The sequence below is a fragment of the Gopherus flavomarginatus genome, chromosome 2 (assembly GCF_025201925.1).
Source record: "Gopherus flavomarginatus isolate rGopFla2 chromosome 2, rGopFla2.mat.asm, whole genome shotgun sequence".
Classification (NCBI taxonomy): domain Eukaryota; kingdom Metazoa; phylum Chordata; order Testudines; family Testudinidae; genus Gopherus; species Gopherus flavomarginatus.
The window spans coordinates 54,744,203-54,760,948 of NC_066618.1; the positions used below are offsets into that span (position 1 = coordinate 54,744,203).

A 16,746-nucleotide genomic window follows, 5' to 3' on the forward strand; every position below is an offset into this window, starting at 1 on the left:
ATTCTTTTTTTAGCGTCTGTCATACACACCCCCACCAGCCCTAACTACTACTGTGTGCGCCCAAAGCTTTAAATACAATAATGCAGACATCACCTGTTCTCAAGCATGCTTCACTTGTTATGGAGGAAAAAGGTGCCAAAATGCTAGAGAAACAGAACACACATTTGATGAAGCCTCAGGCTTTCAGTGAGCCTTCTGGGATACATATTTAGACCAAAAAAGGCTGGATGGTGTATAATGCTTAATAGGGCATGTTTAAGTGATATTTAGTACAATCAACATCACTTGTGCTATATTTTTTCAAATGTATTACGGAAATCTCTTAAACTTGACAGGGTAAGACAGAGTTAGAAAGAGATCATGTTATGCTGATATAAAAGTGCATACAACAGTACAATTATAAGGAGATTATTCATTCTTTTCTTAACGTTCCAACTATACAGACACACAGATGTTCAAGTTAATAAACAGTGATTACCTCAAGGCAGCAGTTTTTCCATTTTTGTGAGTACATGTAACCTGCCGGGTCTGATATCCAATCTGTATGTCCCAATATTTGTTCTCTTGTCTGTTCTGTCTATTCCGATTCCTCTTTTTCTTAATAAGCTCCCGAGCTTCAGGATCCCGTACTCCTTTTTCTCGGTCCTTCTCCTTTTCTTTGTTCTTCCCTCGTTTCCTTGCTTGCCTTATATGTCTTGAGTGGGGCACTGAGCATGTACTCCAGGGTCCCACATTCAGGCTATGGATGCTTTCTTCAGTAGTACATGGGGTAGAGTGACAGATCTGAAATTCAGTCAGGTTAGGGCAGGCAGAACCACCAAACTGAGATGGAGCAACAATGTGACGAGTTCGATGCTGAAGCCCATTGCCACAAGTCTTGGAACATTCTGACCAGGGGGAGAACTCTGCCACAATACAGTCCTGGTGGCAAGGGATGAGGCATGCCTGTTCCAGGCGTGGCTTTGGTTCAAAGTACTCGCATATGACATCCTCAGCAGAAACCCCATTTGATTTTTGGACACAAGTTACGTCTCTCATCTGGATTCCTTCTTCTCCTTTGATGCATTCCACTGTTTTTTCAAGATTCCTTGAAATAACTGGCTGGCACTGATTCCAGTTGCCCAACTGCCAATCATACAGTTCTTTGTGCCAGTCACAAACCCTGAAACAGTTCTGCTGGTTCTCAGGCCTCTCTATCTGTTTACAATTTGTGGGCAGCGTTGTCCATCCTTCCACATGAGCACACCATACTGCTCGTGTTTGGATACCACCTGGACCACAATCATCTCCCATACATCTTCCCCATGGACCTAGGAAACAAGATGAAAGCCACTGTCATATTTTACATTTAATTTCTGCTTAATTATTAAACTCAAGATACAGCGAGAAAGCACAAGACTCAAGAGCGTATTCTTTTACAATAGCCCTACAAAGTAGGATCTTTGTATGATCTGTGGGAAAGAAAAGTTATTGATTTTCACCTATTACAGAGTACAATCTCAGAGAGCCTATATAATAGAACAAGTGAGGGACTATCCATCTGTTTTCTGGTCTTTTCTGTGATTTTAAATGGATTTTACTACATAGTTTTCCCTTTTTATGTTGAGTAATTAGAATATTTATGCTCCTGGAGTTCATCAGGGATTGATCACAGCAGAATTACGACATTAAACAATTAATTTGTCAAGATTTGTTTTGCCAGCAAAATGGGAGAAAGGCTTCCCCACGATGTGTAAATAATCTCAGCTCCAACCTACAGGCAAACTCTTTTGGAGATCAGATTTTGGTTTTCTGTCTAGCTTTTCCAAAGCAACCCAACTTCATAGTCACATGCTACATAGTTCTCATTTTTCTAAATTGTGTCAAATAAAGAAAATAATATAAAAAAAATCTGAAAAACAGTGGTCATTGCAGGTGATGAGAGACCTATTTTGCCAACTTTTAAATCCTCCCCATACTACTAAAAAATAAAGGAAGCAGAGTAAGTAAGCCAGTGTTTCTCAAACTGGGGCTGCCGCTTGTGTAGGGAAAGCACCTGGTGGACCGGGCCGGTTTGTTTATCTGTCCGGTCTGTAGGTCCGGCCGATCGTGGCTCCCACTGGCCATGGTTCGCTGCTCCAGGCCAATGGGAGCTGCTAGAGGCGGCAGCCAGCAAGACCGTTGGCCTGTGCCACTTCCAGCAGCCCCCATTGGCCTGGAGCAGTGAACCGCAGCCAATGGGAGCTGCGATAGGCCAGACCTGCGGATGGGGCAGGTAAGCAAACCGGCCCGGTCCACCAGGGGCTTTCCCTACACAAGCGGTGGCCCCAGTTTGAGAAACAATGAAGTATGCCTTTGTTCTGAGTAACTCATGAAGAGTCCTAGTGAAATATATATTCAGAGATGAAATCTTACCAGTTCACGGAAATTTACAGAACGATAGAAATAAGTGATGAAAAAGAGATAGTAGGTCTACATTGGGCATACTTGTTTAGACTAATAACAAAACCATTAGAATTATCATGGATTTGAAAGCTTACAATATAAACAGTTTCTGTGGTTTTTAAAAAAGGCACAATATCCAACAGGGCAAATTCACAAATATCCACAAGTTACATAATGGGAGGACTGTCACTGTGTTTATTATGAAAGCTACTGCCTGTTATTTTCCTGAGTTTTGACAAATTGATCAAAAGTGAAAAGATGCCATTTCTGTCTGCCGAAATTGCAAATCTGAACTAAGGGTAAAATGTTATGATATTCAGGTATATAAAATCTCAGCTATGACGTTATTGTTACAGTCACAAACTGAAAGTCAGACTTTTTGCATAGGTGTCTTGCTAAAACAAAAGTATGAAATATGCACAAGATTATATTACAACTAAAAAATAAACCTGTGCTGACTTTAGTGTTCTCTTTTAAAACATTCATGCCCAGTTACTCTACCCTGGAAAGCAAAGAAAGAAAATATAATCCTGCTAACTTTCTGTTGAAAAGCTGAAATAATACTGACCTTAATGTGAATTTACTTATGTTCTCATAAGTTATCCTATGTATTAAGTAAAACTTTTTTTTTTAATGTTTGTTTCACTCCACTGTGGAAGAGGAGAAAGTCAGATTGTGTAGCAAAATTACAAACACAATTTCTCCATAGTACAAATATCCACCACCAAACACAAATCTTATAAAAACAGATGACTATCTAAAAAGTCCTTTCTTTGACAGAGAAGTTCCAGTGTCCATGCACACAATGGAGGCCAGACAATGCAATCCTTATTTATCTGAATGACCCCACTGATCATAATGAGACTATTTGCATGAGTAAAGTTATAGGATTTGCAAGGTTGAGCCCTTGTGACAGCAATAAAGAATTTTAAACTTTTTTTTTTCATTTAGTGACTGGCAGGAGTTTGGAGACCTCCTATCACTGACTCCCACAGACTTCAAAAATTTCCATTGGGAATGTTGCCTGTGACTCTAACATTAACTTCAGTGGGAGTGTTGGGAGCAGACTTATGGTAAGATATGACACTTAGTCTCTGTAGCCCTTGCTAGTGTACTTTTGAACAGCCTCTCGATTACAATACACTGCACTGTAGTTGAACAGTTTGCTTATGGATATTAAAACCTGAGCATTACATATATGATAGCAATGCCAGCTGGCAGCCAGATTCAGCACATGAAAACTCCTGTACTGTTTTCTGCAGATTAAGTTTGAATTAGGGTTTCCAAGGTTTAGCCAGATACCCAGAAAAATAAATGCATGTTTTAAGTACAAATACATTTCTGTTCCCATTTCAGTAAGATTACCCTAGTTTATCTCTAACCAGCCTTCCACAAATGACATAATCATCGTTGTATTCACTGTATTCTAAGTATATTTACACTGAGCATAAAGCGATTGCATTTCCTCAGAAAATTGCATGGAGTTCTATTTAAGAACACCAACCAAGTCTAAAGGAAAAGAATAAAAACCAACTAAAGCAAGGATAGTAATACAATCACAACTGAACATAAAGCTAACTCATTCAACTTGCAGACTGGAAAGTCCTGTCTTATCACATTACTGCACCTTGTATATACACCATACATATCCAATTAAGAGAAACTCTTTTAAAGATCAGCTCTTTGTCACTAAACTTCAGATGAAGGGTGAAATAATCAAGTATTTAAGAGAGAGTGCACCATATCTAAAAATTGTTCTTGACAGCTGAGCATTGCTGGCCCAAATAAATCTCATGTTCATACTAATCTAAATGCTAAAAATTGTAGTTAGGACATTAAATGCAAACTGCAGTAATGTAAATGTGAAAAATGGTAAAAATGCTGTCTTAGAAGGTGATAAATGGGCTCTGCATTTATCTGTGGAACAGTATGAACTAACGCCACAATTTCAGCTGCACCTTCTACCACTGCTATGCTGTCAATGGTTTTAATGCAGCCAAAAAATCTGCTGTTGGATAAAAGATGGCACAAAAGGAGTTAGAATAAAAGAATATTAAGACAAAACAAAAACAACACAATACCTTGTCTATTTTTAAAAGTTCTAAGCATAGAAGATAAATGGAAAATGTATTAGTTCTGTGTGGGGTTTTTTTGGGGGTGGAGGGAGAGGTATAAAATTTAAAATGGCTTCCTCTTAAAATGAATATTTGAAAGTTTTTACTTCATCAAGTGGGTGAGAACCAAAAGGGACAACTCACATACATCAAGGGAAGCACAGCACAATGTTTGCAAGAGTGGGACCCTTGTAAATTTCATCTCCTAAACATTCAACTGCATGGGCCAGTATTTCTACAAGCTTTCATGAAAATGTATTAATTTGGCTAAGGAAAAAATGTTGTAATTTGTTGCAAATGATTGTATCTCAGGGCAACTGCCCTCAAAACTTCCTACATCTGTAAATATCCACGACAAGAAGTTTCACAAATTTTCTTGTGGGTGAAATGATGACTTTTCACTCATGTTTATCTACCTATTAATCTTAGGCCTTAATTATGTCCGAAGGGGAAGAAAAGTACAAAATCTCAATAGAATGGGAGAGAGAAGAATCATATGAACAAAAATCATGAATCAGGTCCTCCAAATCATGAGATTTAAAAATAATAAATTTGGGTCTCTGGTTTATAAGCCTTTAAAAATTCACATATACAAGTTTTACAACCATGAGAGCTTGATATATAGTATTTTTATTAATATTTTTTGAAATTACTGGCTCATATACCATTATGATCATTGAGTCTGACCTCCTGTACATTGCAGGCCACAGAACCTTGCCCACACACTCCTGTAATACACCTATAACCTCTGGCTTAGCTACTGAAGTCCTCAAATCATGATTTGAAGACTGCATGTTACAGAGAATCCACCATTTACACTAGTTTAAACCTGCAAGTGATTCACGCTTTATGCTGCAGAGGAAGACGGAAAAAACCCAGGGAAATCTGAACTCGGGAAAATTCCCTGCCACCTCAAAATATGATGATCAGTTAAACCCTAAGCATATGGGCAAGACCCTCCAGCCAGACACCTGGGAAAGAATTATCTGTAGTAACTTGGAGCCCTCCCCATCTACTGTACCATCACAGGCCATTGGAGATATCTGCTAGCAGTCGCAGACTGGCCACATGCCATTGTAGGCAGTCTGATCATACTATGCTCTCTGTAAATTTATCAAGTTCGGTCTTGAAGCCACTTATGTTTCTTTGCATCCCACTGCTCTCCTTGGAAGGGCTGTTCCAGAACTTTACTCCTCTGATGGTTAGAAAGCTTCATCTAATTTCAAGAATAAACTTGTTGATGGCCATTTTACAGCCATTTGTTCTTGTGTCCACATAGGTGCTTAATTTAAATAACTCCTCTCCCACCCCAGAATCATAGACTAACAGGGTTGGAAGGGACCTCGGGAGTCATCTAGTCCAACCCTCTGCTCAAAGCAGGACCAATCCCCAACTAAATCATCCCTCTGATGTATTTATAGAGAGCAATCATATCCCCTCAGCCTTCTTTTGGTTAAGCTAAACAGGCAAGCTCCTCAAAGTCTCATCCTATAAGGTAGGTTTTCCATCATCCTAGTAATTTCCAGTTTGAATTCATCTTTCTTAAACAATGGAGACCAGAATTCCACACAGTATTCCAGATGAAATCTGAGCAGTGCCTTGTATAAAAATACTAATACTTCCCTGCCTCTATTGGAAATACCTCGCCTGATGCATCCGAGGGCTACGTTAGCCTTTATCACAGACACATCATGTTGGCGGCTCATAGTCATCCTGTGATCAACCAAAACACCCAAAGAGATTCTCCAGGAACAAGGACTTTAAAGAAAAACACCAAATATCACAAAACACATGCTAAAATCATTAAACTGGCAACACTACTTGCCATTCTGGAAGTCCATGAATCCTTCTTATGTTAAAGGAATGTCCAATGGTTTAAATATTATTAAACTAGGCTGAAATGACTGCTGCTTCATTACATTATAATGTGACTACTTGGTGAAAGAACACCTAGAGAATCGGTGGCATGAAGATAGAACACCCCAGAGCTGAGGTTTTCTTTGATATTTTCTTCAAGTTTAGATTCGTGAGGCCTCTCAGAGTTTAATCCACAAAACATTATTGTGATGGGTTCGGTCACAGGGACTCCTTTGGAACTGTTACCTGATGTGCTGAAACTACCTCTGAGTCCATTTTCCCTGTCAGCTTGGGACTCCAGAACCCTGCCTCACTGAGCCAGACATGCTAGTCTGCTGCAACAGAGACCCAAGTCTGGTCCACGCCCCCAAAGCTGTAGCCTTTAACCAAAAACTGCTCAGCAAGTCACCAATCGCCAGCACCCAGACACCCAGCTCCCAATGGGATCCAACCCCAAAATAAATCTGTTTTACTATGTATAAAGCTTATACAGGGTAAACTCAAATTGTTTGCCCTCTATAACACTGATAGAGAGAGATGCACAGCTGTTTGCTCCCCCAGATATTAATCACTTACTCTGGGTTAATTAATAAACAAAAGTGATTTTATTAAGTATAAAAAGCAGAATTTAAGTGGTTTCAAGTAATAATAGACAAAACAAAGTAAGTTACCAAACAACATAAAAGAAAAAACACACAAGTCTAAGCCTAATATATTTAAGAAACTGAATACAGATAAATCTCCCCTCAGAGATGTTCCAATAAGCTTCTTTCACAGACCAGACTCCTTCTTAGTCTGTGCTCAATTCTTTCCCCATGGTACAGTTCTTGTTAGTTCCAGCTCAGGTGGTAACTAGGGGATTTCTCATGACTGGCAACCCCCTTTGTTCTGTTCCACCCCCTTTTATATATTTGGCACCAGGCAGGAATCCTCTCTCTCTCTCTCTCTGGGTTCCCATCCTTCCTTCTAAACGGAAAAGCATCAGATTTAAGATGGATTTCAGTATTATGTAACATGTTCTGTGAAACTTCATTACTCACTGCCTGGCACCTAGGTATACAGGAAAGCTTACAAGTAAACAGAGCCATTTACAACCAATTGTTCCAGTTAATGGGAGTCATCAAGATTCTAAGCCACCATTAATGGCCCATACTTTGCATAATTACAATTGGACCTCAGAGTAATACTTCATATTTCTAGCTTTAGATACAAGAATGATACTTTCATAGAAATAGGATGAACACACTCAGTAGATTATAAGCTTTGTAGTGATACCTTACAAGAGACCTTTTGCATGAAGCATATTCCAATTATATCATATTTACATTTACAAACATATTTCCATAAAACATATGGAATGCAACTTCACAATTATATTTCATTGTGGGTGTGGGGGGGGAAGTATTCCTTTGTCTTATATTCATTATATTTTCTGTTTGTATGATGTTGACCTTCAAGTCAAGCTCCAAGTATGCCATCCTCTACAGGAGGAAGGTTCCTTCCAGACCCCACCCCTCCAGTAATCACCTTACATCTTGAAGCATGAGTTTTAGCACAATACTATTCCAATATATAATGTAAATCTATCCTCTCATTATTTATGCTTACCAAATACAGTTCTGTGAACTTCACAGCTACTTCTTCTGTAGGAAGGAGTCTCCCCCTCCCCCCACGGAATTCACCCTGCATGGTAAGAAATTCCCTGAGAACAGATGAAATATTGCTCCACACTAGTACTGTGATCTTCTGTGGGTTCCAAAGCCTTATTCTGTTGATTTATAATTCTACCTTTTACTACACCTACCTCCAAAATAATTTCAAAACAGAGCTTTTCTTTTTGTAAAAGCCTGCTTGTCCCTTTCTTGTTCCGGTGGGTGGTTTTAGCACCAACAAATGAGCCGTGTAAAAAAGAAACACTATAAAATAGTTCCAAAACCAAATCATGCAAACAATAACTACATTCATGCCTACCTCCTAAAATAAGCTTGACTATAAAATATGTCTACATCCTTTAAATAAGCTCCTTTGTTTTCCCCTACTGGATTAAAAGAGGGTTGTTTATAGAACTGAAAATCCCCAGCGCAAAAGAACCATGAGCTGCACAAACCAATAACTTAGTAATGCACTGTAGCCTATTTGCTGAACTGCACTTTTCTGCTTTCACTCTGAAGTAACATACAATTTTATAAATTGATTGCTGGTGAATACCAACCAATCGTATTTATGTGAACCGCTGAGAAGAACTGCTTTTGAGTGTGTTTTGGATCATAAAGTCAAAGGACACTTAAGAATGGTGACAAATTTGACCTATGTGTTTTACTTGCATCTGTTAGCAAAGTTCATGGAATTCTTTATACATTTATATGCACTTAATGTTCACACATAGGACATTTATGACTAAGTTTACTGAAAATATTGGCACCACAGATTAACAATAAATGCAGGGTAACAGAGATCCATATTAGGGGAACATCTTGTAGAGAACATGTGCCTGCTGAAACATGATTGTATAATAAATAGATCAATACTGAAGTTGATATTGCAGATTATTGGTTTAATACATATATACATTAATATACATTTTATATATTAGTATGTTTTGAACAAATGTGATCTTGAGTGCTGTTTTGCATAAAGGTACCAAATTTCAATAGGGTAATGGGTCAGAAAATGCTCTGTGTGGGGGAATCTCATTTAAGTGAATAGTACATTTGCTTGTGGAGCCCCACAGGACAGTGCTAGGTTGGGAGAGGCAATCAGCACATTGCCGTTGAAAGTGCACCTAATTTATATAGGTCTGATAATTTCCATCCCTACAGTGGCTGGCTGGCTCCCACTCCAATTTTATGCCCCAACACATACCACAGTGTGATGTTACAGCTGCTACGAAAATCTCTTGGAGCATGTAAATGACTCATGAGGGAATCAGGTAAATGCTTAATGTATGTATGGTACCCCCCACCCTGGTTTACTACATTGTAAATAAATAATTCACTAATACAGCACTTTGCACTCTCAGATCTGAAAACACTTTAGGAGGGGCTGTACCATCAATCCCACTTTACAGAGGATGAAGGAATAGGAAAGTGAAGTGATTTGAAATTTTGTTATTAATCTTTTCAAATCAGGGTGCCTGAATGGTGCATCCAATTAGATACAGTGGATCTGGCCCATGAGGAGTTCCCCTGAGTTGGAGAATCCTCTGCTGGCAAAAATCTGTGTTCTTATGCTATGATTCTGGCACCCAGCATAGGGGAAGCGTCAGGGGAGAAAAAGGGCTTGAATAAATGTGTTTCTATGCTGTGGCAGCCTCCAAATGCTGGAATAATCCCTGGGATTACTAGCTGGTGATGTAATTTAGAGCATCTCCAAGGCTGCTCTAATCTATCTGAGGGACCATCTCCAGGATTGGGAAGGGAGGTTGGAAAGGGCTTCTATGCACTTCCCCTTCTCTCATTAAAATTCAGAATCTGCAACAGGGAGTCAGGCTTTCCCAGCATGATGTCTACTGGCAGCAACAAAAACATGAAATCCCAAAAATTCCTAGAAATCTTTATGCGTAAGTACTGCATTTGGGATGCTATATAAAAGAACCAAGAGTTTAAATGATCGAAGGACAAAGACTATTATTTAAAGTATGAATTTTTGTGACTTCTGAAGTTTTCATGCTCATTGTCAATGGAACGTGTAGAAAACTAAAGGCATTTGTGTAACAAATCAATGTCTAAAATTTCTATTCCTATTTGAAAATGTAAGGGATTCATGGTATGTAACTAGAGGAATGTATGTGAAAGTTATTTTTTTTAAATTACAATTAATATACAGACTGCCTGCTATCTACATAGATATTTTTCAAAACCTGCATTTAGACATATTCTGACGTATATTTGTCTTACAGAGTATTACCAACCTTTGGAAACCTTTACAATTGCTCATAAATATGTAGTTAGTTTTATTTAAACAGAAATTATATCATTTTATTTATTAGACAGACCACATTGGATATTAGACATTTTAGTTTTGGAATAGCTTTAATAAATAATAACCACAAATAATGTATTCTGAGGTCCTGAACCTGCATGACTTCAGAGGTCCTCTATGCTAGCATAAGGGATCAGCCAGTGCACAGCTCACTGCAGGACGAGAGCCAAAGAAAGCAAACCTGTGCACTACTCATCTGCCTGGAATGTGAGGTGTATGATATATGTTCATTTGGCAGCTGAAATTGCCACTTTGTTGTACATCCATGGGAACTAAAGGATACAAACCTGATAGCTCTGTCATAAACAGATAGCTAAGGGTTAATGTCTCTTTCACCTGAAGCACCTGACCAGAGGACCAATCAGAAAACCGGATTTTTTCAACTCTGGGTGGAGGGAAGTTTGTGTCTGAGTCTTTGTCTGCCTGCCTGCTTTCTCTGAGCTTTGGAGAAGCAGTTTCTACTTTCTAGTCTTCTGTTTCTAAGTGTAAGGACAAAGAGATCAGATAGTAAGTTATATGGTTTCTTTTCTTTGGTATTTGCATGAATATAAGTGCTGGAGTGCTTTGATTTGTATTCTTTTTGAATAAGGCTGTTTATTCAATATTCTTTTAAGCAATTGACCCTGTATTGTATCATTTTAATACAGAGAGCCCATTGGTATGTATTTTTCATATAAAGCTTTCTTTTAAGACCTGTTGGAGTTTTTCTTTACTTCAGGGAAATTGAGTCTGTACTCACCAGGGAACTGGTGGGAGGAAGAAATCAAGGGGAGATCTGTGTGTTGGATTGCTAGCCTGATTTTGCATTCCCTCTGGGGGAATAGGAAAGTACTTTTTGTTTCCAGGACTGGAAACAGAGAGGGAGAGTCACTCTGTGTAGTTTCACAGAGCTTGTGTCTGTGTATCTCTCCAGGAGCACCTGGAGGGGGGAAGGGAAAAAGGATTATTTCCCTTTGTTGTGAGACTCAAGGGATTTGGGTCTTGGGGTCCCCAGGGAAGGTTTTTCAGGGGGACCAGAGTGCCCCAAAACACTCTAATTTTTTGGGTGGTGGCAGAAGGTACCAGGTCCAAGCTGGTAACTAAGCTTGGAGGTTTTTCATGCTAACCCCCATATTTTGGACGCTAAGGTCCAAATCTGGGACTAAGGTTATGATATGGTGTGCAGCGGTTAAGGGATAGACAGAATCCAGAAGCCAGTAGGAATATTATATTTTTCTCTTCTCTGCTAAGGGCTTTTTAGCAGAGAGAAACAGTTGGTTTTAAAAGGGAACCAGAGAGAATTTTTTTTTCTGCTCTCTCTGGCAGTTTGTGGCTTGCATGTTAAGCAAGAAGCCATTACCAGACTGTTAAGGGTCTTTTGTCATGCAATAGCCCTCCCATTAGGAGGCAAGTACCAGCACTATATGAATGCAAATAAAGTGGTTTTTCAGGTTTACTTAACATTGAAAATTAGCTAAAGGCACTGTTGCTAGGCAGACTTCAGGAGGCAACAGAGAACCTGCAGTTCAAAAGATAAACACCGGAGGGCACCCCAACACAAGAAAACAGGAATCATGACTTCTAAGGCAAAAATTAAGGCCGAAGAGCAATTCAAAGAAGCTGAACACAGGCGACAAATGGAGATGAAAGAAAGAGAAGAACAAATCAAAGAGGCAGCACACAAAAGAAAAATAGAAGAAGAAGAGGTGGCCCACCGAAGGAAGCAAGCAGAAGAAGAGTTGGCCCACAGAAGGAAGCAAGAAGAAGAAGAGGTGGCCCACAGAAGGAAGCAAGCAGAAGAAGAGGCAGCCCACAGAAGACAGATAGAACTCCAGAGGGAAGCCCACCAACAGGCCATGGAATTAGAAAAGGCTAAGCAACAGACTCCAGCCAACCCTAACAACCCGGCGCCAATTATTGCTCCACAGCACAGGAAATTTCCCACCTACAAGGCAGGGGATGACACCGAGGCCTTCTTGGAAAATTTTGAAAGAGCCTGTCTTGGGTACAACATCCCCGAAGACCAGTACATGGTAGAATTGAGGTCACAGCTCAGTGGACCTTTAGCAGAGGTGGCAGCTGAAATGCCTAAGCAGCAAATGAATGACTATAAACTTTTTCAAACCAAGGCCAGATACAGAATGGGGATAACCCCAGATCATGCCCGTCGGCGCTTCAGAACCCAAAAGTGGAAACCAGAGGTGTCATTTCCCAAACACGCCTACTACATTGCAAAAAACTATGAGGCCTGGATAACAGGAAACAACATTCAAACCTTGGAAGAACTGCACCTCCTCATACAAATGGAGCAGTTCTTGGATGGTGTTCCTGAAGACATCACACGGTACATACAAGATGGAAATCCCAAAGATATCGCTGAGGCGGGGGAAATTGGAGCCAAATGGATGGAACTGGCAGAAAGCAAGAAAGCTACTGTCAAGGGGAACGACTACCCCAGGGGGCACACAGACCATAAACCCTACAACCGAGGACAGCCAAAGACCCCACATACCACCCAAGTAAAGCCACAGATACCCTACCCTTCAACCTCACCAGTCTCCAGTAACTCACCTCGGCCCAGTGACCCATCAGATGGAAGATGCTTTAAGTGTAATGAACTGGGACATATCAAGGCCAACTGTCCAAAGAACACCATGCGAGTGCAATTCATTACACCACCATCACACCAAAGATCCCCAGGCCCGGATGCCTCTCAAATACCCTTGGAGCGAAGGGAAAATTTGAGAGTGGGCGGAAAGAAGGTTACTGCGTGGAGAGACACGGGGGCACAAGTGTCAGCTATCCACCAATCCTTCGTTGACCCCAAATTCATCAACCCAAAGGCCAAAGTTACAATTTACCCCTTCATGTCACAAGCTGTAGACTTGCCTACAGCTCAACTGCCTGTCCAGTACAAAGGCTGGTCAGGAATGTGGACTTTTGCAGTCTATGACAATTATCCTATCCCCATGCTACTGGGGGAAGACTTGGCCAACCAGGTGAGGAGGGCCAAGAGAGTGGGAATGGTTACACGTAGCCAAACCAGGCAAGCTTCCAGACCCATTCCTGTTCCTGAGCCGTCCACAGAGGCCCCGTCTGTGTTACCGGAGACCCAGACAGAGGTAGTGGACCCGGATTCCATGCCTACCACTGAAACAGCCACAGCATCTCCAGTCCCAGGCCCGGAACTGGAACAGCAACCAGCACCAGCAAGTGCAACTACATCTTCAAACTCAACGCCAGAGGGCGCCAGCGAGCCAAAACTGGCAGAAGCAACAGACAGCCATACCCAAAAGGCTCAGCCAGAGCCTGAAATACCCTCAGGTGCACCAGCGGAGAGCGGTTCACCAGCAACGGAAACAACCCCATCACCTACATCGCTTCCAGAGGGACCAAGCCCAAGTCCACAGTCTGAGGAAGAACTGGTGACCCCAGCCTCAAGGGAACAGTTCCAGACTGAGCAGGAAGCGGATGACAGCCTTCAGAAAGCTTGGGCGGCGGCACGGAGCACCCCACCGCCTCTCAGCTCTTCTAATCGATCCCGGTTTGTTATAGACCAAGGACTTTTATACAAGGAAATTCTTTCTGGTGGACACCGGGAAGAATGGCAGCCGCAAAAACAGTTGGTGGTTCCAACTAAGTACCGGGGGAAGCTCTTAAGCTTAGCCCATGATCATCCCAGTGGCCATGCTGGGGTGAACAGAACCAAGGACCGGTTGGGGAAGTCCTTCCACTGGGAGGGGATGGGCAAGGACGTTGCCAAGTATGTCCGGTCTTGTGAGGTATGCCAAAGAGTGGGAAAGCCTCAAGACCAGGTCAAGGCCCCTCTCCAGCCACTCCCCATAATTGAGGTCCCCTTTCAGCGAGTAGCTGTGGATATTCTGGGCCCTTTCCCAAAAAAGACGCCCAGAGGAAAGCAGTACGTACTGACTTTAGTGGACTTTGCTCCCTGATGGCCGGAAGCAGTAGCTCTAGGCAACACCCGGGCTAACACTGTGTGCCTGGCCTTAACAGACATCTTTGCCAGGGTAGGTTGGCCCTCTGACATCCTTACAGATTCAGGGTCTAATTTCCTGGCAGGGACCATGGAAAAACTGTGGGAAACTCATGGGGTGAATCACTTGGTTGCCACCCCGTACCACCATCAAACCAATGGCCTGGTGGAAAGGTTCAATGGAACTTTGGGGGCCATGATACAAAAATTCATCAACGAATTCTCCAATAATTGGGACCTAGTGTTGCAGCAGTTGCTGTTTGCCTACAGGGCTGTACCACATCCCAGTTTAGGGTTTTCACCATTTGAACTTGTGTATGGTCACGAGGTTAAGGGGCCATTACAGTTGGTGAAGCAGCAATGGGAGGGGTTTACGCCTTCTCCAGGAACTAACATTCTGGACTTTGTAAGCAACCTACAAAGCACCCTCCGACACTCTTTAGCCCTTGCTAGAGAGAACCTAAAGGATGCTCAAGAAGAGCAAAAGGCCTGGTATGACAAACATGCCAGAGAACGTTCCTTCAAGGTAGGAGACCAGGTTATGGTCTTGAAGGCGCAACAGGCCCATAAGATGGAAGCATCATGGGAAGGGCCATTCACGGTCCAAGAGCGCCTGGGAGCTGTAAACTACCTCATAGCATTTCCCAATTCCTCACTAAAGCCTAAAGTGTACCATGTTAATTCTCTCAAGCCTTTCTATTCCAGAGACTTACAGGTTTGTCAGTTTACAGTCCAGGGAGAGGATGCTGAGTGGCCTGACGGTGTCTACTACGACGGGAAAAAAGACGGTGGCGTGGAAGAGGTGAACCTCTCAACCACCCTGGAACGTCTGCAGCGGCAACAAATCAAGGAGCTGTGCACTAGCTTCGCCCCATTGTTCTCAGCCACCCCAGGACGGACTGAACGGGCATACCACTCCATTGATACAGGTAATGCTCACCCAATCAGAACCCCACCCTACCGAGTGTCTCCTCATGCCCAAGCTGCTATAGAACGGGAGATCCAGAACATGCTACAGATGGGTATAATCCGCTCATCTACCAGTGCATGGGCATCTCCAGTGGTTCTGGTACCCAAACCAGATGGGGAAATACGCTTTTGCGTGGACTACCGTAAGCTAAATGCGGTAACTCGTCCGGACAACTATCCAATGCCACGCACCGATGAGCTATTGGAGAAGTTGGGACGTGCCCAGTTCATCTCTACAATAGACTTAACCAAGGGGTACTGGCAAGTACCGCTAGATGAACCTGCCAAGGAGAGGTCAGCATTCGTCACCCATGCGGGGGTGTATGAATTCAATGTCCTTCCTTTCGGCCTTCGAAATGCACCCGCCACCTTCCAGAGGCTGGTAGATGGTCTACTAGCTGGACTGGGAGAATTTGCAGTTGCCTACCTCGATGATGTGGCCATTTTTTCAGACTCCTGGCCCGAACACCTACTACACCTGGAAAAGGTCTTTGAGCGCATCAGGCAGGCCGGACTAACTGTTAAGGCCAAAAAGTGTCAAATAGGCCAAAACAGAGTGACTTACCTGGGGCACCAGGTGGGTCGAGGAACCATAAACCCCCTACAGGCCAAGGTGGATGCTATCCAAAAGTGGCCTGTCCCAAAGTCAAAGAAGCAGGTCCAATCCTTCTTAGGCTTGGCCGGATACTACAGGCGATTTGTACCCCACTACAGCCAAATCGCTGCCCCATTGACCGACCTGACCAAAAAGACCCAGCCAAATGCCGTTAAGTGGACTGATGAGTGTCAAAAGGCCTTTACCCAACTTAAGGCAACGCTCATGTCTGACCCTGTGCTCAGGGCCCCGGATTTTGACAAACCATTCCTAGTAACCACAGATGCATCTGAGCGTGGTATAGGAGCAGTGCTCATGCAGGAAGCAACAGATCACAACTTCCATCCTGTCGTGTTTCTCAGCAAGAAACTGTCTGAGAGGGAAAGTCACTGGTCAGTCAGTGAAAAGGAATGCTATGCCATTGTGTACGCCCTGGAAAAGCTACGCCCATATGTTTGGGGACGGCGGTTCCAACTACAAACTGATCATGCTGCACTAAAGTGGCTTCATACTGCCAAGGGGAACAACAAGAAACTTCTTCGTTGGAGTTTAGCTCTCCAAGATTTTGATTTTGAAATTCAACACATCACAGGAGCTTCTAATAAAGTTGCTGATGCACTCTCCCGTGAGAGTTTCCCAGAATTCAGTAGTTAAAAAGTGTTCTTAAAATGTAGAAGTCTGTTAGTTATATACTTAGTAGTATATGTAAAGGTGCATGTGTTGTAGTAATCTGTTTATTTTAAAGTTCTAGAAGGAAATCGCCGCCAGTGAGCTTCCCCACTGTCTGCAATTTGGGGGGCGTGTCATAAACAGATAGCTAAGGGTTAATGTCT

At 42.2% G+C, this 16,746-nt stretch overlaps 1 protein-coding gene across 1 annotated transcript in view; it reads right to left on the bottom strand.

Moving 5' to 3' along the window:
• Nucleotides 1–16,746, bottom strand: part of THSD7A (thrombospondin type 1 domain containing 7A) — a 562,828-nt gene that overhangs the window by 218,868 nt on the left and 327,214 nt on the right. The window contains exon 4 of the mRNA XM_050938787.1: nucleotides 479–1,310. Coding sequence (XP_050794744.1) covers nucleotides 479–1,310 — 832 coding nt within the window. The remainder of the gene's footprint in view (nucleotides 1–478; nucleotides 1,311–16,746) is intronic.